Here is a 22,547-nt window from a genome sequence, read left to right on the forward strand (position 1 = left end):
CAGGCCTACCAACTCGCGAAAGTAAGGTTAAGCTGCAGTTTAAGTTATTTATAAATAGTTTTCATACTTGTAAGTAGGTACTAATCAAGTTTTTTAAGTGGTTCCCTAACTTATGTATCCACTTTTTTACACTAGTTGTATAGAAAAGTGGATACTTATGTTAGGGCACCGACTGAACTATTTTTCATAGGTACATTCACCAGCAGTAATATAGTATGTCACAGCAGAGCATGCAAAAATATCAAACACATGCTACCAGCATTAGAAATAGCTTGGATCGGATATTTATGCATGTTTTGTTGTATTAGATATTGATGCTGGACCCGTTTCTCAAACCTTACAAGTCTGATAATATTAGTGTTATTTGTCTCCTAAATTGGTTGAGTAAATTAAACAAAACAACACTTCGAGAAACTGGGCCCTGGTGACTGTACTTACTGTGGGTAATAAAGAAAATGGTTCATTTATTAGTCAAGTTGTTTTCTTTATAGCAAACATAGAAAGTCCAATTCCTGCGTTTTTCTAGAAATGCTATTAGAAAGCAGTCTTCATGTGCATTAGGATGTTGAACTGGATTTAACTGTCATAAAAAAACTGCACTATATATGCCTGTAAATACCCATGCCCATATAAAAGCCCAATGTCGTGCGTCGCTTACCTTCAGGGTAGGCCTGCTTCTTAGCGATGACGTCGATGACGAGCCCGGTGTGGTTGTAGAGCGGTCCCATGGCCCGCATATCGAACTCCACGGTCGCCACGTACGTGACGTTGATCACAGGCGTGGAATACTCCACGTGAGCCATCTGCAGCACGTCTGCCATCTCGGAGTGGAGCGTGCGGCTGATGTTGGTCAGGAACGACTCCCCCGCCGGCGCGCCGGCCCAGCCCGTCCCCGCCAGCGCCGCCAGCGCCAGGCAAGTCCGCCACATCGTCACTGCCTTCTCCAGACACCAACACTACATAACAACACCTCTCGACCCTCACACTGCACCGCCGTCCACAATATAGATACTTTTAACTCACTGTTTGCAAAACAAACACCGAAAGATTACCCACTTTACTAAACATAAACACTAGCGAACTAGGTCGATATTATCTGCCGCCCCGGTCGCTCGGAAAAAGCTTTACGACGCGCGCTTTAGTCTGATGATGTTGTCTCTGGTGACTAAAGCTCGTTATGTGCGCGCTTCGAGTCACGATTTACATGTTTCAGGTTCCTTTGTTTCGGAGTATAAAACCGCACCGCAACTCGTCGGGGCGGTCGATGCGCGACGGACGAGTGCGAGTGAGCGAATGAACGGCGCGCGCCGCGCCGGCCGCGAGCTAGCGAGCGGGATTGAATTGATTCGGATGTCAACCAATGTCAACGACCGGTTTCCTTTCGCCCCACCAAAATTTCAGTTCAATCAATTCACTTCGTTCGTTCAGTAATACCACCGGTAAAAATTATTTCACCGTTACTTACATCACAGCTTACATGCATACCATTTTGTTAAAACGAGTTGTAAGAATATTTTCTGAAGTAAAACACATGGGTGCAAGGGAGTTGCACTGCACCCCCTGACGTAAAACAATAGACCGAGAACGAACGTAAAATACACAGTTAAATCTATAAATGCAGATGGCAGATGCAATAATAAGTAATAATAATTTACTTATTTCTTTGGTTAGTATTATTAAATTGTAGTCTCCTGAAAATAATCGAGTCGCTCCCATGACAATATGGTATCAAAGCAGGTAAGTACTAAATCTGACACTTAACTTTTTTTTTTTTTTTTAATTCACTTAAAATGGCTGTCAACTTATTTTGAAATACAAAATAAAAAATACACCTATTAAATAATATAGTCAGGCTAATGAAAGATGAACCTCCAAAACCGCGGCAAATTCAAAAAATTTGCAGATTGTATCACCAGGTATCACCAAACCATAGAATAAGTAATAGTACAAGTACAGAAGCTTCTCTGTCGTACAAAAGTAACAATTAGGCATAAGAATCGTGCCTACTTTATGCTTCTCTGTCTATCGCATCCCTATTGGAAAATAAGTAATTATTTAAAACGATATACATAATGTTGAGCATAAAAAGGATAATACGAATATTTTTGAGAAAACTGGCCAAGAGCGGGTCGAACATGCCCAAGATAGGGTTCCGTAGTACGGAACCCTAAAAAGTGAATCTTAGGCGCCACAATTGTATTGACCAGTTCTGAAAGGGTTATTAGTATCAAAATATTTTGCCATGCCTGCTAACCTACACTCTTTTTGCTGTTTGAACAAGGCTTCCCTTTCCGCTTATTTTTGTTTGAATTTAAAAATTATCAATCGCACAACACTTTTCATTGTTTTACCCATGTTTCAGCAGTAAATTTCCAAAAAACTTTATTTTAACTCACAAAGGTAGTAAACTCAACAAGTCACAGAATAGATAATAGTACAAGCCCAAGTGTCTGCTTTCTTATACTCTTTGGTCTGTTTGCCCATGACATTTGAATAATGTTGCCACTCAAATAATAGTTGGGTTCATATTTCATTAGCCAAACTTATATTAACTGTATTAGAAATACCTACAATGTTTAACGCATCAATAGCCACGTTACCGAAAACGAATGATGAATTATATCATTGATGACGTCATTCGTCATCAATGATAATTATTCGTCATCAAGTTCCTCTTCTGTTATTTTGTTCCTTTTTCTGCAAGCGTTTTCAATATTGATCTGATCACATTTTCGTGCGAATGTGAATAAACTAGGTTTCATTTGATGCAATTCAATATATTTGATCAAATACTTTGTTGCATGCTGAACTGATTTTTATGGTTGTTAAAACGAAGTTTGCTTCACATTGCCACCACCAGGACTTGCAGATACTACTCTGTAAATTAAACTAAAGTTGATAGAACATAAATACTGTTAATTCCCTTTTTTAAGGGTTATTTGAATTCCATGGCAACACCATTACCCATTCACTAGTGCTGCCAGGTGAAAGAGATCCCTCAGTTTTAGTGAATATTAGAAGAGTTATTTTTACTTTTGTTGATATCACTATTTACTCCGGTCAATATAGACATTTCAATTTACTTACATAAATTCCGAGAAAGCTGAAATTTGGTGGAGACCTTAGGTACATACACCATTAGAAGTAGTGTCAAAAGTCCCCATTGATCCCATGTATGCTAAAAAAGTTATTCGGGGTCAAAATTTGAGGCTTTTTTTTTCTTTGAATACGGTAAGTTTTATCAAAAAGTAGCCTGGGCAAAAATCATACATCTTAAAATGATCTAAGTACAAAAATGGTCCATATTTTTTTTTTTCTTAGCATCACCATTCCTGAGATGGTGGTGTTTTATCGAAGTTCAGCTTTGTAAGAATTGATGTAATTTGAGCACTACTTTTGTGTCTAAATTGTCCGGATTGGATTAATTAGCATTTCGTAGGAATATTGACAACCAGGTATTATTAGGGTATTTGTCGCATCCGTGCGTTTTGGTGCATTCGCGCTGTTTATCAGCTTCGCAGTAAGCAGCCAAATATTAGGATTACTCGACCAATAACGGTGAAATGAAGCATCGAAGTTAAGTACTTCTGAGGAGACTCGAAATTAAATAAGCCACACCTGCTCACGCTTATTTTTTGCGTTTGTGTATTTATTTATGCATATTTTACAAATTTTAAATAAAAAAAATCCGTTACTAGTTACGTAACAAGTTTACACTGTCTTAAGCAACGCTGAACGTAACTAAATCAATATAATTTACCTATTATTTACATTATTAGCTTTCACCTTGACTTTTACAATCAATCATATTTAAGTACTCAAGAATGTACAGTCAACCTCATAAATAAGTGATAATTTTTGTACCTTGTCACTTTGTTCGAAAAGCCATACGAAATTGTGTAACGACTGAAAGCAACAACGCACAGAAATGATCACTTATTTATGACGTTGTCTGTACAATAGTCTACCTGTAAATAGTAAATAAACTACGTCTAAACATCACAAACATTTAAATTTGAGCGCACATATTGAATGTGTGCGTACTGTTTATGACTTATCTTACATACGTAATTTCAATTAGGTCTCTACCGACTAGATAATTTTCCTCCAATTTTATATTTCAAACCATATTAATAAAGAATACGCTACTAAATTTAGTTGCATTGCATCCTTGCCAGATTTACGTGCTGCCCACGACATCGTCTGCGAAAAACTACTCTGCAGGACTATTAGATTCTAAACCACCTGCGTGTAATTTTTTTTTGCGTGATGGAGTAAATAACATCCAAATATCCAAACTTCCAAACTTTCGCATTTATAATGTCAGAAGACACTATAACATTTTGTTCAGGGTTAAATTAGGTACATACCTGCAGGAAATAACCGTAGGCACTAGGCAAACCGATCAAACTTTTATATCGAAAATACAAACTGAAATATAGATGCACTATCTATATAATTATATTTATCCGTTGCTTAGTACCCATAACACAAGCTTTGCTAAGCTTACTTTGGGACTAGGTCAATTGGTGTGAATAGTCCCGTGATATTTATTTATTTACGGAAAAACCAAAAAAATGAGACCAGCGCTAGGAATCGAACCCAGGTCCTCGGCATTCCGTGCCGTGTGCTATACCGCTACACCACCGCTGGAAAACGATACAGACACGAATTTCTACTATGCACCTCATATCTCAGCTTGTGTTGTTTCTTTAGCCACTTAAGCAGCGACACTAGCGACATCTATACCGTAGCCCTCATCGAGAAACTTTTCGGCACTCCATCGGAACTAACCGCTCACCCGGACAAGAGATATCGTACGGCATAGATGTCGCTAGTGTCGCTGCTTAAGTGGCTAAATAAGAAACAACACAAGCTGAGATATGAGGTGCATAGGAGAGATCCGTGTCTGTATCGTTGTCTAGCGGTGGTGTAGCGGTATAGCACACGGCACGGAATGCCGAGGACCTGGGTTCGATTCCCAGAGCTGGTCATTTTTTTTTGTGCATCTATATTTCAGTTTGTATTTTCGATATAGGTTATACGGGATGACCGTAAAAGTAACAAAAATTTGGAATTGAAATAAAAAATACAAAAAGATTCCAAAAACTAATCAAACTTTTATAGTTATATACATAAATACACACCACAATAAACTTAATTGGAAATACAGTTCACAATCGTGTTTGTAAATTAACAAAGTCGGTAGTAAAAACCCTGTCTTTGCAATACAGTAAAATATAACTAAAATCACAACCATATACACACAACCGACTTATGAACCACGCTAATTGTAATTAAAATAAAATCGACATTAATCAATCATCATCATTACCAATTCGACTGAAATAAAATCACGTTTACAGTACCAGTAATGGCGTCTAAATTTGAAACTTAGTATCACTAAATATATTCCCTAAATTTAATGGGCTGGGTCTTACGCCTATAAAGTTAAAAACCTACGCCACGCCATGATTTGAAAGCATTCAAGTGGTTAAACTGCAATTACGGTCCATCACAGTTATTGTTCGACACAAAATTTTCAGATAATGTTTCCTTCTTTTCCAACAACGCTGTGGTCTCAACGATGTGGTCGCTGGTGTCAACGATCGCCGTGAGAGCCTCCAGGGCTGTGGCAGCCCCCAGCGCGCGTTTGTCCAGGCCTTCCACCGCCTCCAGGCTCTTCAGGACTTCAGGAGACGCGTTGTATACGATGAGTTTCTGATCAGCACTCTTGAACTTTTTGACTAGACGCTCCAGTGCCTGGTAAACAAAACATACATTTTTATGATATGGTAATTGGGATAGTTTAAAGTATCCTACAGTATTAGTAAAATGTAATAACATTTGCTACTCATGATTGAATGCCGAAAAGAAAAAAAAAATGATGTCCAGTTTCTTATAGCGCATTTTTCTTGGAAATTCCTAGCGTGTTCTTGAATTACGGCTACGTACCTTAAGACGCAGCAGCGTAGGTGGGCTCCCCATAAGATAAACTGATGACCTCGTGAAGATTGCTCGTCTATTGGCTTCCCGCTACATTCAACATTTCTGGCGTTTTTTAGGGGAGGCATGTCCAATAGAGGGCATCTTTCAGGCGACCATGATGATGAGAGTAGTTCGTCAGGGTTTACCTGTCTCGAGGCATCGTCTATGAGCGAGAGCGCGCTGCAGTCGAGCAGCAGGGGCGCGTGCGGCCGCGCGCGCGCCGCCGCCACTAGCTTCGCCGACACGTGCTCTACGTTCAAGAAGATCAGCGCCAGCGTCGGCCGCACGCGCGTCGCCTCCGTGCCGCCCACCTGCAAGTCGACAACCATAATCAAACCGTAATCAAGGTCTCGCAGTGACCGCAGGAGTGTCCCTCTACCAAATAGGTACAAAAAAGATCACAGGATTCCCGCCCCGTTCGTTTAAGAAAAAACGCTCATGCATCAAACAAAATATAACCAGCCCCCCTCCCCCACTGGGCACACTGGGCACGTGCCCAGGGCCCCGCGATGGATTGGGGCCCCGTAGTCCCTACTCCATTATCAAACGATAACCGATAGCTACTCAACTCTTGCCTGAAAATCAGGTTTACCGAATGTATGCAGCATGTTGTGCCCAGGGTATTTAATAGGTAAAAGACGGCCTTGAATATAACCGTACCTACATACTTACCCAGCTGGGCCGTAAGCATAGTAAGGAGTTTGAGTTTTTATAAGGGGTCACATTTCGGGGTGGGGTGGGGTCAGGCGGTTTGTAACATAGGAACAAAATAATTGCGATTTTCATAGCAATAGGAGTAGAAACCCTTTGAGGGTTTGTGGTGTAGGGGGTCTAATTTAAGGATGGCCCCTGAGCAACGACGAGAACACAATGTAAGTCGGAGTATGTAGTGAACCTGCAGATGGTGGCGGTGCACGGCGGGGCGCATGACGGCGCGCAGCAGCACGGCGGTGGCGGCCAGCACGCCCACCAGCACGGCGCGCTCCACGCTGTCGGCCAGGCACACCATGAACGTCAGCAGCAGCACCGCCAGCTCGGCGCGGCTCGTGCGCCACAGCCGCCGCACCGTGCCCAGGTCGATCTGGAACAACCGAGGCGACACAGTTCAGCATTGCACAATATTGCACATAGATGAGGCCACAGATTTACGACCGTTTTAAGTAAATCCGCTCCGAAGGGAGACGAGACTGAATACAATGAGGGCTATCGCGTATGAATTCGCCGCTAGAGATGCTAATGTAGCGTGAGGTCTCCGAAATGTCAAATCTCATAGTTTTTGGGTGAGCTACGCGGGTTTATTTAGAATTAGAATAATTTTGTGAATATTTTGCATTACCTGAAATTAATTATAACACTGGTAACATTTTAAGGTGTATTAAATATGATTTTAATCTTAATTTTGTTTTCACGCCCCTAATAACAGACTTTGAAAGCCACACTTTAAAACCTCACGCAACAGTGGCGTCATCTAGAAAGACAAAAAACGATAGCCCTCATTGACGCTGCAAGAAAAAATGGCTTTATATGGCTTTCTACACATAGTGTCACTATGTGGTTATAATATAATCCAGGATGCTGTGTGTGCCGATGGTTGGGGAGCACTTTTATCTAAAATAATGTTATTAACGGCATAGTATGAAGTATTACCGAGCTAGGCCTTTTGGTGCAAACTGTTAGCCTGACTGTATTGAATAAATAAATAAATAACTAGTCAATCTCTCTCGCCCCAACTTTTGCACATTATATTATCCCTCTTTCTCTCGCGATGCCGATTTATTAATAGAATTACGGGTAACCGGTGGATGCAAGTAGCGAGTGGTCGTTCATTGTGGCATTCTAAGGGGGAGGCCTTTGTGCAACAGTGGACGTCTTCTGGCTGATGATGATGATGACTGAGTGCGACATTCATTACGATGATTATAACATAACCCTCCTTCGGGCAGTCGGGTAAAAAGGAGGAACTTTGAAAATACCAATTCGATAAAAGAAATATCGATATGTAAGAATTTTATTCGTTTTTTTTACCATAAATATAACAGCGCAGATGAGAACTGACGAGAGGCAGGCCTTTGGAATAAACTTGAAGTAGTGCGTCATGAATCGCAGCGCCAGTAGTACGATGATTCCTGTAATTAATAATAATAACCTGATTATTATACCTATGAAATTTAATATTAGGTAACGCACGATTTTCGAATTGACCATTTTAATATTTTTGGAGGTACTTAAATCTTTAAAGTGACAACACTGCTTACTGAGTGAATGATTTATGTTAAATGTGTCAAAATTGTTATTTTTTTATTGGAACAAAGTTAGTGAATAAATTGCATAGTAAGAAACCACGAAAGTTGTATTATTTGTAGATTTATTGAATTTGTTTTTGCTGTAACTTGTTTTAACGTAAAACTGTAATATTTGCATTATCGCAGCTAAAATTATTGTTAATATGTCATTGTATGTTCCATTACGGCTGTATGCTACTCTTACTCACGCTGTTACATACTACCATCGACATCTATCTGCCGTAAGGTACATAGATGTCAATGCATACTACACTACGCACCGACATTCAGTCAGATCACTGATGTATTAAACTGAGTCAGATGATACGATTATGGACGGGTAAGTTTAAAGTTTTATTTCAGTAGTACGTAATAGTAAGTAGAGCATTTTCGACGACACCTGCACGTACTCTTCTAAAACAAATCAAAAGTTAAGCGATGCTGAAGACACACCAGCGCCAAGATGGACGGAATATTTGGTAAAGCTGCGGGTTCACGGTGAATACAGGCCGCCTCCAACCGAAGCAACTGGAGGCCTATATCCAAGTGGTCGTCCTAATCGCTGCTATGATGAAGGACTCACCAGAGTAGAGGCCGGCGGCGGGCGTCTGCACGCCGCTGGAGTGCGACACGGCGGAGCGCGTGAAGGCGCCGCACGTGGGCATGGCGTGTACCAGCGCGCCCGCCATGTTGCACACGCCCAGTGTCAGCATCTCCTGCGTCGCGTCCACGCGCCCGCCCGACGCTGCACAACAAGAGACGGTTCAGTCAAAACAACTTGCGCTTGTAATCTTCTACCGACAATGGATACCGGTAGCAATGGCACAAGATAAATCAGGTACGTGGCGTACATTTTATTCAAAACGTGATAAAAAAATTCTACGCCTGAAAATAGTTAATAGCATTAAAACCCTAAATATAAACTTTGTTAAAACATGTGTGTGGGGGGACTGCAGCGCAAGCCTTCGCATTCTAAGAAAAGGCTTGTGAGCCATGTGCTAATGCTAATGAGGCATACGAAGATGAAGGTTTCTAGTCCGTCCTAGTCGATACAAGAAGCCAATTGCACTACTATGAATCAGGCGTACATTTTCTGAAAAAGTTCCGTCCTATTGTCGACTGCAGCGCAAGACAGCTCAGAAAGAACTTACTGAAAGCCTTGGCGATGGCGATGTTGGCGAGCACCATGACGATGGGCATCATGATGACGGCGGAGCCCAGCTCGTGCACCATCTCGGTGAAGCTGACCGTGCTGTTGTCGGCGCCCTGCAGACTGAACGCCGGCAGCGACAGCGGCGGCAGGCCCGGCGTCACGTGCCCTGGGGAGTGGGGACCACACGCTGAACTCACTCATTGCTCCGTTTAGTAGGCGCTTTGAACACAACCGGAGACCTTATTATCTACCTACTTGGAATCACAATCATCGGGCGTTAGACAATTCGGCCACAGATCGGATTAACAACAAGTATTAAGCAGAGCTTTATACATATTGTGTGAACCTTATCTACTCACAATTCCAACGGTTCCTTACATAGTCACATTTGGTGTACTTAAGCCTCGTTGAAATATTAGAAAAAAAAACTGCTGTCATCACATTGCAATGAGGCAACCGTATATAACTGTAATCGTACGGAATAAGCGGATTATTCGCAGTAGTTCCTTTGGCAGTACAAAAAGGAGAGTTTTTACTTTGAAAGCAAAGGAGCTAAAAGAACTCCGCGTTATAATGAGTACCAGAGAGCTTGATGAAGGGCTTGTCGTGGTCGCAGGCGTGGTAGGCGAAGAAGGCGGCGCCGGCGACCACCAGCGCGTTGCGGCTGATGGACACCAGCCACAGCGCGCGCTGCAGCGCCGCACGCTTAGGGCCCACCTGCAAGTCTTTCAGCTTCTGCAAACGAAACGTCAAGTTTTCCTATGACATTATTGATCAGCACGAATTCGTAACGAATGTTACAAAATACGTTCTAGATCGCGTTCGCGTTAAAATCTCAATTTGTATGGAAACACGAACATCGCAAACGTTCCGCTAGAGGCGCTGTTCGTGTTTCCATATAAATTGAGATTTTAACGCGAACGCGATCGAGACGTAAGTACTTTGTAACCGAAAACTTACACTAGGGGTACAGCACGAATTCTGTAATAATCTGTGCATGGATTATTTTGCCTTCTAACTACTTTACAATTATGGGCAACTGGCGCGTAATTAAATTATGCAAAACTAAACTGCGTAATGAAATTTCATTACCAAGCAAATGTTGCCTGGTCGTCGAGAACATCCATGTTCACAATGAGCCATGCGCGTCCATCGCTACTCAGCCCTAGAAAATACCCAAATATATAGGTGTCGCTGAGATGGAATAAATAGTCCAGCGTCTAAGAATGTATGCAGAAAACGTTGCAAAAGCATTTCTACCCCTTTTTAGCGGATTATATTGAATGTTGCGTATTGCCACTTATGGATTGTCAGTGAACTCACGATCTGTTCAAAAAGGCAGACGGATTCTGGCCATCCAGTACAGATACATACCTATATCTATACCTATATATGATTGATGTGGACACAGTAAATTTTCAGGACATGCTTATGACTAATTCTATGTAAGTACGTATGACAAAAAATGATGTCTTACTCTGAGCAGCAGCAGCAGGGTGCAGCAGACGAGACTCAGCAGCACGTCGGGCAGCTGCACGCGGTCCCACTGGCGCGCAATGAGCGCCAAGTTGTCCGGGATGGACTCGGCCGTGAAGCTCAGCCCCAGCAGACCCTTCAGCTGCGTCACCACGATGATCACCGCCGTGCCCGACGTGAAGCCGCTCGTCACCGGCGGCGAAATCAGGTCCACCAGGAAACCTGCAATGGTGCGGGAGAGGCACTGCTATTACGTTCATTTAAATGTTCGCTGAACATAGAGATAGTTTTAAACTAGTACCTACCTACTTCGGCCAATGAACGTAACTTTTTTAAGAAAAAATATTTTCAGGTCTCCGGCCGGACCCCGCACAGGGCTTTACGCTCCAGAGGTGTGTCCTACCCACTGGACTAATGGGGAGAAACCGACCAGTTAGCGGTTGGTTGGTCGGTTCGGTCGGTTTGGTTAGTTAACCGAAAATCTTAATCATTTGCATACGCCAATAGTAACCATTAACACCAATAATGGTTAATTAATGAACGTCGCTTTCACATAAATACATAGTCCACCTACTACAGCAGCATACTGCCTTAATGTTATTGCCGCATAAATCATTGGATTTAAACCTAACATTGAACGCATGTCAAGAGGACACTCCGGACCGTTAATACCTAAATACTTGTGACTTGCACTTAAACAATACTCTTCAAACAAAAGAAATTACTTCGCTATCGTGCATGGCTGTTAAGACTCAAATCTTCTGCGTATACTTGCATGAAGCCAGCGAGCGGCGGCCTTACCCATTGCGAGGCTCCGGGCGGCAGGTATTTGCGAGGCCATTTGTCCTTCGTGAAAAGTATGTGTGATAATTTTTTTCATCACACTTGCTCGTAAACAGTGTCAAAACATGAAGGCTACCTTGATTGCAACCCCCCAAATAAAACCCTCGACCTTAATGTGCTTGTCATGAAACCCGTGGTCGGTAAATGAGTCATTGCGGGTACTAATTTTCTTGTCATGAAGCCCAAGGTCGGTCAATGAGTCAATGTCTGTACTGATGGTGCTGCGCATGGCGTAGCAGCAGGACAACATGCACACGCGGCTCAGGCACATGCTGCGGGAGGGGAAGGGCGGCGCTGCCAATAGCGCAGCCTAAGGTATCGCCAATATTTGGAACAATTATATTTTTTATTTTAGAAATATAAAATTTTACTCGCAAATGTGATGAAAAACATTGTATGTCGCACGGGCGGTACTAGAATTACGAACATCGACTCATTAAAGCCCTCAGTCTTCGACTTCGGGCTTGTAATAGACTCTCGTTCGTAATTCCTTATTTACCGCCCTTAAGACACAATGTACTATAATATAAGTGCGGCACAATGAGGAGCCAGCCATTCATCACGCTATCTGCTGTGGAAAGTTATTTGAGGGATGGTTATTATTAGATGTACCTAATCGCTTGTTAACAATGAGTTCCTTAGATGCGCGAGTTGCGTCAACAAATGAAGGTTCACTCTCTTGTTAGCACGCCTTGTCTGCATGTTAGAATTCTAATTGAATGAGGGCTATCGTTTTTTGTCTCACTAGATGGCGCACTGTTGCGTGAGGTTTTTAGTATGGCTTTCAAAGTCTGTTATTACGGGCGTGAAAACAAAGTTTAGATTAAAATCATATTTAAAACACCCTAAAACCGTACCATAAAAATATCGAGCATGCCACAGTGTTGCATAGTCCCCGTTTTGTTCGGAAAAAAGGGAGGAAAAAGGTTTCCGAAAGACAAAACTGTCTTTAAACACAGACATTCATTGCCCCGGAATGCATATTTGCCATAATTAATTTCAGATATTGCAAAATATTTACAAAATTATTCTAATTATAAATAAACCCGCGTAGCTCACCCAAAAACTATGAGATTTGACATTTCGGAGACCTCACGCTACACTAGCGCCTCTAGCGGCGAATTCATTCGCGATAGCCCTCATTGCAATGTAATGTAATGTTGCTGGCAACTTGTCGCCACAGTGTTTTGTATTCTGAATGGATTCCGGACTTAGAACCGATACCTGGCTTCACATCTGTGAAAATGCACGAAAGTGCAGAAAAAGTTGAATTTCAATTGAAGTCAAAGAAGAAGAAAATTACCGCTCGAGTCCACTTTTACGACAAATTAGGTATAAAATATAATAAATAAATATCACGGGACACTTGACACCAATTTTGACCTAGTCCCAAAAAATAAGCAAAGCTTGTGTTATAGGTACCTACCTACTAGGCAACGGATAAACATAGGTCTCATTTATTGGAGCATACTACCACATATTCAAAAGCAGCTATGCAGCTAGCGAATACATACATACCTGGCAAAGTATATTGTAAAAGCTAGAAGTATTTTCAATTAATTACAACTTCGATCAAGAATACAACAACAACACAATGGTGTATTGTTGATCGAAGAATTACAATGAATATTGTAACTTATTACTAAAACAATAAGGTTGAATTTCCAAATCAATGCATGTGGTCGCTAAATCGCCTCTGCCTTATTATTATTATTATTTATTTTTTTATTCGACTCGGTGGCAAAATAGCAAGTGGGTCTCCTGATGGTAAGAGATCACCACCGCCCATATGCATCTGCAGCACCAGGGGTTAAATTGATTGATTGATTGAACATTCGTATTTTTCACACAAATATCTGCTCCGACCGGGAATCGAACCCGGGACCTCAAGCTTCGTAGTCAGGTTCTCTAACCACTGTGCTATCCGGTCGTCCAAAGCCACCAAAGTCCAAGGTTTTCAATTATTTCATTAACACCTTGTACATACTATACACGTATATACTTATTTGCGATTTTATGTAAATAGGAAAATGTGTTTACTCCTAGCCTGTTATATAGTCATTCATAATGACGAATATGTTATTTAAGCGGAATCTCGTTATCACCTCATAATTATTCGCAAACAAACATTTAAAAATGAAACGTCAGTCAAGTTGTTTGCGAGGCAGTCCAATAAACCCATTTTCTTACTTTTTTATCAATCGACGCAAACAGTGGCGGTGCACGACGACTCTCGCATTTGTCTAAAGCTTAATTTATTTTTACTTATGTCCATAATTTGGCACTTGGTACCTATACATACAAGTAAGTCCTCAGTAACGATAACAATACACCGTGTTTTTGTACATTTCCTTTGACTTGGACAAATTGCTCAGTTCCTTGATATAAACTATCTGGTAACTAACTTTTTTTCAATAATATATGTTTACAGTAATTTTCTAAGGTCAAATTGTTAAATTACCAAACTTACAAGTGTCATTGACGTGACACATAGAGGGTTAGCAAAAAAGTCCTTTTCTAACCTTCTTTTGCTAAATAATAATATGTATGAATCAAAAATACTACTTAAGTTACTTACAAATTTTAAAAAAGTGTCATAAATTTATAACCTTTATGCTGTACTACTGCGCATAATTAATTATTTTAATTCTTAGTTATCTTCTAAAAAGTGAGAGTTCGACCACAGTGTCTTGGAAAAATTAAGTAACTTCAATTGAGTCGCTTAACTTCAAACTCAGATAAATCCACTCTAATCATTTGGGAGATTATTAAAAAACCGGCCAAGAGCATGTCGGACACGCCTAAGATAGGGTTCCGTAGCCATTACAAAAAAATAAAGTAATATTTTTCTAAGGATTTCGTATTGTGTACGGAATCTTCCATGTTTAGGTATATTTTATACCTTAGGCTGCTATTTACTCTTAAACTACTAATAAATTCTCAACCAATCTTAGCCATTTCCTTATAAATTCGATATACTTACTGCCATCCTCAATTTTTTTTTCACAGTTTAGCTTTTAGAGCTCGACTTTAATGAAAATTTGCAGTTTAGTTGAATATTTCACAAACAGATCACTAAATCGAAAAATCATCTTATCAACCCTCAATGGTTTTAAAAGACCTATCCAACGATAACCCCACACTATTAGGGTTAATCGAGAAAAAAAATCACCCTCACTAAAATTTAATTACTTATTTTACCACTGTCGGAGTGACTGATAAGTATATTCTTGCCAAATTACGGCTTTCTAGCACTAACGTCTCTGAGCTTAGCCGCGGACGGACAGACAGACAGACGGACAGACCATCGCAAAACTATAAGGGTTCCTAGTTGACTACGGAACCCTAAAAACGTGGGGTACCTTGGAAAGTAAGAGATATTTTCATCTGATCTGTTTGCTAAATATTCAACTTTAAAGTGCAATTTTTTTTTAATATAACTCAACGACTCGATACTACAAAAGTCGTAAACATCCTTTACTTTCAATTCGTGCATCTTGTCACGTTGTGTCATAAAAGATCAATTATTATTTAAAATTATTCCTTTTTTAAACTTTGTGTATATCTGTCACCTTAGATCTCTCCTCTTCTTCTTCTTGTAGGTGTAGTTGGTGTAGGCCTCCTTCAGCTTTCTCAATTTGATTTCTGAAGGGCATAGTAACTCACCCGCTTGCCCAAGACGTCTTGGTGAGTGAGAAGTCCTCCAACTTGCTAGGACTATGTGTGCTACCGTTGAATTTCTGCTAGAAATTTCCTACGCTACAGACCCTAGGATAGTACTCCTTCTCTGAGACCAAACTCCAGACAGTTAGACGCCCTGCCAGCCCCCCTCTCTTTGTTCGTTGACATTGAGTCCCACTGGGGTTTAACCCAATCTTCTTCACGGTTGCTACTTAACGGGATCCACCGCATTAAGGTGAGAGTGGAGTTGAGATGCAGAGGCTAGAGAACTTCTCTTGAGGTAGTTCTTATGTTGCGCATGACATCCCCTTGGACCCTCTCTCTCTTAGATAATTTTATCTTTATTATTAATATAATTTTGTCACCTCTACGAAATAACTCGGTAGTGTGTGAGGTTCCTATCCATACCATAATCTTTTTCTCAAAAATGTCCGTAAAAGTTGACATTATTCTTTACATATCAGAAGGTGAAGTTTATGGTCAGCGATACTCATACTCATACTCAGCCAGCAATTGCCTACTTCCGGGCCACGACAATAATCTACTATTATTTGCTTGCCTTGAAACAGATCGTCGAAGAGATCCCTTGGGTAGACGTATGGGCTCAGGCCTGAAATATCCGTTTTCCTAAAATGTATTTTTCGCAAAATGTCTACTTTTCAGAATGTCAACACGTCTTTTCCATAATGTCAGCTTCTCAAAATGTCAGCTATTTAAAATTGCCTGTCTCCAAGAATGACAGTTTTTGTATAATGTTCGCTTTTCAGAAAGTGCTTATTCTCAAAATATCTGCAACCTCAAAATATCCGCCTTCTTATAACGTTGGCATTCCAGAAAAGTCTTATTCCCAAAATATCTCCAATCATGGTCTTCAAATTTCATTTAAATCGGTTTAGCGGTTTAACCGTGAAAGAGTAACAGACAGACGGACTGAGTTACTTTCACATTTATTAGCATTGATTTAAGTAAAAAACTCTAAACTACAAAAATCCCTTCGTTCGGGTACGAAACCGGTTGAGAACGAAAAATATTTGGTTCTAAAGCAGCGTTTCCACCAGAGATGTGCGAGGATGTGTTGCGAGGAATATGTTTTTCATCAACCAATAGAAACGCTTCATTTACGCATCCTCGCATAGCATATCTCTGGTGGAAACAGCTCAGCGAAGCGAGGTTTTTGTAGATACAAAACAATAGAAGGATGTGTGCGAGGATGTGTTGCGAGGATTGATTTGAAAATAAAGCAGACATTATGGGAAAACAAACATAACAAGACTATAGTTTTATTAGTATTTAAAAAGTGAACATAACGGGAAAGCAGAAATTATAGTAATGCTAATATTATAGGAATGTAAACATTAGGAATAGACGACTTCCTGAGATTGTACACATTTTAAATAGCAGACATTTTGAGAAAGCTGACAAAATAGAAGTGCTAACATTGTGAAAACGCAAACGTTTTGGGAATTGTACATTTTAGGAAAACAGACATTTCAGGCCTGAGCCGACGTATGTCCAGCCGCGAACGCTTTCTGGCTACTTACTTATGATGCTTATCCACTTTTGCAGCTGACATTTACGAGCAAAGCACTGCGGGCGGCGGGCGGCCTGAGGAGTGAGGAGTGAGCACTCACCGAGCCGCAGCAGGCCCATGAGCAGGACGACGGCGCCGGAGAGGAAGGCGAGCAGCGTGACGTACTGCACGGGCAGCCCGTGGCACGCCTGCAGCACCAGCAGCGCCATCAGGCTCGTCGGCCCGATGCTCACCTCCTTCACCGTGCCGAACACCATGTACAGCATCGTGCCTGCAACAACAACCATTCGTCTAATCCGTTTCACTTATTTTCATACAAAAGCGACACGGTAATTAGACTCTGTGCACAGGTTTGGAAAAAGGATTGTGGCCTTCTTCTGTGCACTTGAAACTAATTACCGTGTCACTAGTGAAAAAAGCGGCATGGTAATTGGACTGATGTACAGATTAATGAGATTAACCTCATGTTAGTTTCTCTTCTTTTAGCTCTTTTTACATCAGTGATAGAAAATGTAACACCAGAAGTTTGAATTACAAAGGGACTTGGGTTGCAAAGTGGCATTGTCCTCGACATTGATTTATACTTCTGGTTCTGGTATCAATTGTTTGATCACTACTCACTAATATAGGGCAATATTCGCTGTTTTTTTAATGGTTGCAATATTTACACGCCTCAATAGCGTTAGAATATGTTACTCATTTCATTACATTAAGTTAAAAGAACTTCCTGCTCACCATGCTCTTCGTAATAAATTGATGTAATTTGCACATTTTTATCAGCTCGATCCATGCTTGCTTACCTACTAAGTAATAAGGCCAAAAGGAGTCTCTACCTCTAGAACATGCACACGTTCTGCATTTACTTACATGGGCTAAAGAGAATGCAATGCGGAATCATTTTTCAGAGCAAAAAATACTGCTGCAGTTACTATATTTAATTGGAATATTTTTACGAAGACAATAGTAATCGCGTTGTAATAATGATATTCTTCAAAAAACAGGACGCGAAATACCGATACGAGACGTGTAAGCGGTAGATAGTAGGTAGGTAGTGTTACCTTTTACGTAGGTATATTTGCACTTTTTTTTTACATATAACTGACCGTGATTGACCCCTACCTCACCTGATGTTAAGTGCAGATGAGGCCAAAGGCCAAAGGTGTATCTCACTGGTTCAGTAACAGCCTATTCACTCTAGCCTTCATATCTACACTATTCATATCTAGGAAACAATGGACATATACAAGGCTCAGTATGACATGATAACAATATTATGGAAACTTTGCTGTTTATATTCCGGAGGGCTCGCCACAGATATCTGATGAGGTCGGCGACTATTTGTCATTTTAAGGTCGCACAATGTTGTGACAGGGCTGATTGAATTTGTGTCGTAATACCTACTGGTGCCAGAGTAAAGAGAGCGAAGACATAAAGCATCTAACTACTTTACTAAAGAGATGGAGTGATGTGGAAAATGGGCGTTTTAAAAAAAAGTGTACCCTTTCTTTTGTTTAAAATTTTGGAAAAATATGGTTTTTCCTACACAGAATGAAGAGCACATTGCACAATCGATTCCAATAGTTAAAAAAAAATACCCTAAAAATGACAGTTTTGCCACGCTTTTTAGGGGTCCGGAGCAAAAATGGCAAAAACGGAACCCTTATAGTTTCGCCATGTCTGTCTGTCTGTCTGTCCGTCCGCGGCTTTGCTCATGGACTATCAATTCCAGAAAGTTGACATTTTGCACGTATATATATGTAAACTATGCCAATAAAATGGTAAGTACAATAAAAAATATTTTTTTTTTGGGTACCTCCCATAGACTTAAAGTGGGGGTGTTTTTTTTTCTCATCCAACCCTATAGTGTGGGGTATCGTTGGATTGGTCCTTCGTTGGATTGGAATCGTTCGCAACACATCTTCGCGCATCTCTGGTGGAAACGCATTAACGCAGTGTCAGAGTAGTGATAGATATATATTAACCCATGAAGGAGGAGTAGAGTCCGTAGTGGACGGGCAGGCCGGCGAGCGCGGCGTAGGCGATGCTCTGCGGCACGAGCGTGAGGCCGAGCGTGACGCCCGCCACCAGGTCGGCCGCCGCCGCCAGCCGCGAGTAGCGCGGCGCCCACGCCAGCAGCGGCACGCGCCGCTCCAGCGCGCGCCGCCACCCGCCGCCCACCTTCTGCGTCGGGAACGGCGTGCCCTCCTCTGTGTCCATCGTCAAAATGATAGTGTGAGATCAAACACCACAAAATAGGAAACCGGCGCCGATACAAACGACCGGTGCGAGAACCGGACGCAGTTCTAATGAACGAAAGAAATAGTTCCTTTTAATAGTTTTAAATTACCACTTTATTAAAAACAATTAAGATACTACTATCTTTGTAGTTTTATTTATTAGAAATGGTTCCAGTTTTAATTAGAACGTTTGTCAGCCGCGCACGCCGGCCAGGATCCCGCGACTGGTGCGGCGGCGCACGCGCAGCGCCCGGCTTTATCTCGCGTCCCTAAATACGTAACTCGGTACACACTAATTATCAGGTTGTAATAACACCTGTAGCGGCTTGTTGACCCTGTACTGGCAGTTTTATGAAAAAACGTTGATAAGTGCAGTTGAAGAAAACGTTTGCGAGTATTTATCCTCTAAATCCTCTAAAAAATTGTCGCAATTACAACCTTGCTCTTCGATGTCAATAGTAGTAGCTGCGTGTGGCACTGGCAGAGCAGCGAGGAACAAACTTATTTAATTTCCCGCTGATAAGTACCTACGCAGTTAACATTCACTTGTGCAAATAGGTACTGCAAGAACTTCGATGTCAAGTAAAGTTTAACTTTTACGTACATCTGGCAATCTCGTCGACGACCGAAATCGAGATAAGTAAACCTAAATGAAATGGATAAAAGAGGTGTAGGTACAACAGTAAATCGCAATAATTGAATAAATAACAGATTTTGTGCGAATCGTGCTGAACCCTGAAGAAGGCACATTATAACATATGTAAAATTAAATTAAATGAGAGATCTTAAAATATAAGCTAAATTACATGTTGCGAAGCGTGCTACTGATTACGCTTTAGCACTTCCAAGAATTGTTTGCGAATAATCAGGTTTCCGTAATTACCATCATATACTGTCCAAATAACTAAATCATAAACTACACTCCCAAACAGAAGACTAAAGTTTTCCTATGACGTTAAATGGTTGTTCGACGATTTCCGAAGACAGTCGGTGTTACAGGTCCGCTTTTAGATCGCATGGATAAAGAGTCATTAGGTACCTGTCATTATATTGATTGTTCTTAACAATAATAAATAAAAAACGCAAAATGAACATTTTGGACTCTATTGTCTAAGAGCTAAGACGGATAGGTCTTTTCTTACGTTAGGACGGTCGAAAAACGATATAATTGTAATACGAGTATGGAAATTTGTCACGACACGATGAAACAAAAGTATCTACCTACTTATACCACAAGAATAAGTAGTTGTAGATATATAACGCACTGCCTAAACCACTGCAGCTTATTTGTGTTAGGTACTCCCTCCCTACTTATTCTGTGAGACTTAAAACTTTTCATTAAATATACCGTGTTATTCATTCCGTTAACTTCGTCAGACGGCTGATTATTTACTTTTTGGTCAACATAAGTTTTGCATAATTTTCAGTTATCGTTAAAGGTCAAATTGTAAATTTAATGCTGGTCTTCAGCATCATCGTGTTGGTTAATATTACACGTCGCACTCTGAGCTATGGGCTGCTAGTATGAGTATAGTAATATAGTAGGTAAGGTACATAGACTTGAATGCTGGTGATACCTTGTACGGTGGAGCCGGGTATCTCGTGATCGTCTTGGGCGTCCACATGGGTGCGGCGCGACGACCCTCGGCGCGCGAGCGTCGGCGCGCGGTCCCACGCCGGGTCGAAGCTGATCAGCTGCTCCTTCATACCACCTGCTTGCCGAAGACCGAAGGCACACTCCACTCACAGGACAGCCTCTATACTAGGCTTTAAAATGGTCCTAGACTTCAGGTACAAGGATATTGAACCGACTTTGATGAAACATTAATGAAAAGACTTGTATCGGACCGGCAAAGACGCGCGTCAATAGCACACGCAGACTAATTTAAATAATAATAGGCGGTCGATACAATACGGTTATGGTATTTACTATGTAATGTGTTAAATTATTAATAAACTATAGCGGCCGCCCCGGTTCCGCACGGGTAAATTTTTCAAAATAACCCTCCTTTGGTCAGTCGGGTAAAAAGGTCTCAAAGGCACACAGAATAGGCTAACAACAACAACAACAAAGGCACTTCACACACATTTTGGAGCTCCTTTTCCCCAAAAACTATGTCCGCGCGAAGCCGGGGCGCGTCGTCGTAGAGTAAATTGTATCTTATGTATTTTTCAATGGATTGATATTTTTCAATTCGTAATATCTTTTGAATGGAATGACCGGTTTGAATAATTCAAAAATAATCTACAGGTACTGAAACAGTCTTGAATATAAAATGATTTATTTGGATAAGTAAGGAATAATGCAAAGTTGGATAACATAGGTAATCTAACTTTGGTCGGCATTTCTGTCAACTTTTAAAACGTAAAAAAGTAGTTATGGGGACATAACAACAATAGTTGGACATAATGGTATTGCGCAGTTTTTTGTAGATATTGATGTACTTATTCTTTAACATCGTAGAACATTTTTTTTGTTCTATCATCAATAGTTTCCGCAGCGCATGCGATGAAATATATTTTATGGCTCCTTTTTTTACACTTTGGGTTACATTATTAAAGTTTTAGTACGGAACCCTAATTTTTCTGGTAATAAATATAGCCTATGGCACTTTGGAATAATTTAGCATTCTAATAGTGAAAGAATTGTTATAATCGGTCCAGTAGTTTTGAGTTAATTCGTAACAAACATCCAAAAATCTAACTACTGGACCAATTTTTTTTTATAGGACTTTGATCCGGGTCTAGACGGCAACATATGTACGAGTATAGAATTCAAAATAAATTCTTAGGATATCAGTAAATCTAAGCTGTCCGTCCGTCCACCGCAGCCACTGCAGGGTGGTGGTACCTTTTGCATTTGAAATTTTATTGAGTACCTACTAGCCTGTTGGCCGCGACTCCGTCCGCGTCGAATGCGCCTATCGCTCTCTGGGAACTATGCAATTTTCCGGGATAAATACTATTCTATGTACTTCTCCAGGCCTCCAGCTATCTGTATACCGAATTTCATCTAAATTTGTTCATCGATTTATACATGAAGAGTTAACAAACAAACAAACAGACTTACAAACTTTGGCGTTTATAATATTAAGTGGAATAATTTTATAAATACGACGAGCCATTACTATTAGAGATACCTAACTACTATCATATGCAAGAAAAGAAGAAAGGCGGCAAATACAATGGCTTAGCGGCCCTAGCCCAAAAAAAATAAACCCATCTACTACACTTCGTTTCATAATTTCGATATTTTTCAGCAGACGGTGACGCCATATACTTTGAACATCGAACACTGTAAAACATCTGGCAACCGCAATAAAAAAAAACCTTTAACTTAGTGTAAATTAAACAAT

The 22,547-nt window shown here is 40.8% G+C and overlaps 2 protein-coding genes across 5 annotated transcripts in view; both read right to left on the reverse strand.

Annotated features, from left to right (window-relative positions):
• The window catches only part of LOC141429310 (prominin-like protein), a 76,007-nt gene extending 74,683 nt beyond the window's left edge, over nucleotides 1-1,324 (reverse strand). The window contains 1 exon segment of the mRNA XM_074089607.1: nucleotides 659-1,324. Within this exon segment, the coding sequence (XP_073945708.1) occupies nucleotides 659-929 (271 nt within the window). The 5' untranslated portion in view covers nucleotides 930-1,324.
• A 2,096-nt stretch (nucleotides 1,325-3,420) lies between these two features.
• On the reverse strand, nucleotides 3,421-21,030 carry LOC141429311 (sodium-independent sulfate anion transporter-like). Of its 4 annotated transcripts, none has more exons than XM_074089610.1 (10): nucleotides 20,769-21,030; nucleotides 17,055-17,225; nucleotides 10,901-11,121; nucleotides 10,005-10,158; nucleotides 9,422-9,589; nucleotides 8,854-9,015; nucleotides 8,014-8,114; nucleotides 6,884-7,069; nucleotides 6,135-6,299; nucleotides 3,421-5,763 (listed from the first exon to the last, which is right to left on the reverse strand). In XM_074089610.1, exons 1-10 carry the CDS (start codon nucleotides 20,896-20,898, stop codon nucleotides 5,506-5,508), a joined length of 1,716 nt encoding a protein of 571 aa, XP_073945711.1. In that variant the 5' UTR covers nucleotides 20,899-21,030; the 3' UTR covers nucleotides 3,421-5,505. The 4 variants fall into 4 exon arrangements, with proteins under 4 accessions (XP_073945711.1, XP_073945710.1, XP_073945709.1 ...); XM_074089609.1 differs by lacking the exon at nucleotides 20,769-21,030 and adding an exon at nucleotides 18,937-19,407 and having other exon boundaries at nucleotides 10,005-10,140; XM_074089608.1 differs by lacking the exon at nucleotides 20,769-21,030 and adding an exon at nucleotides 18,937-19,407 and having other exon boundaries at nucleotides 3,422-5,763.
• Nucleotides 21,031-22,547: the final 1,517 nt, after the last annotated feature.

This window comes from Choristoneura fumiferana, chromosome 6 (genome assembly GCF_025370935.1).
Source record: "Choristoneura fumiferana chromosome 6, NRCan_CFum_1, whole genome shotgun sequence".
NCBI lineage: Eukaryota > Metazoa > Arthropoda > Insecta > Lepidoptera > Tortricidae > Choristoneura > Choristoneura fumiferana.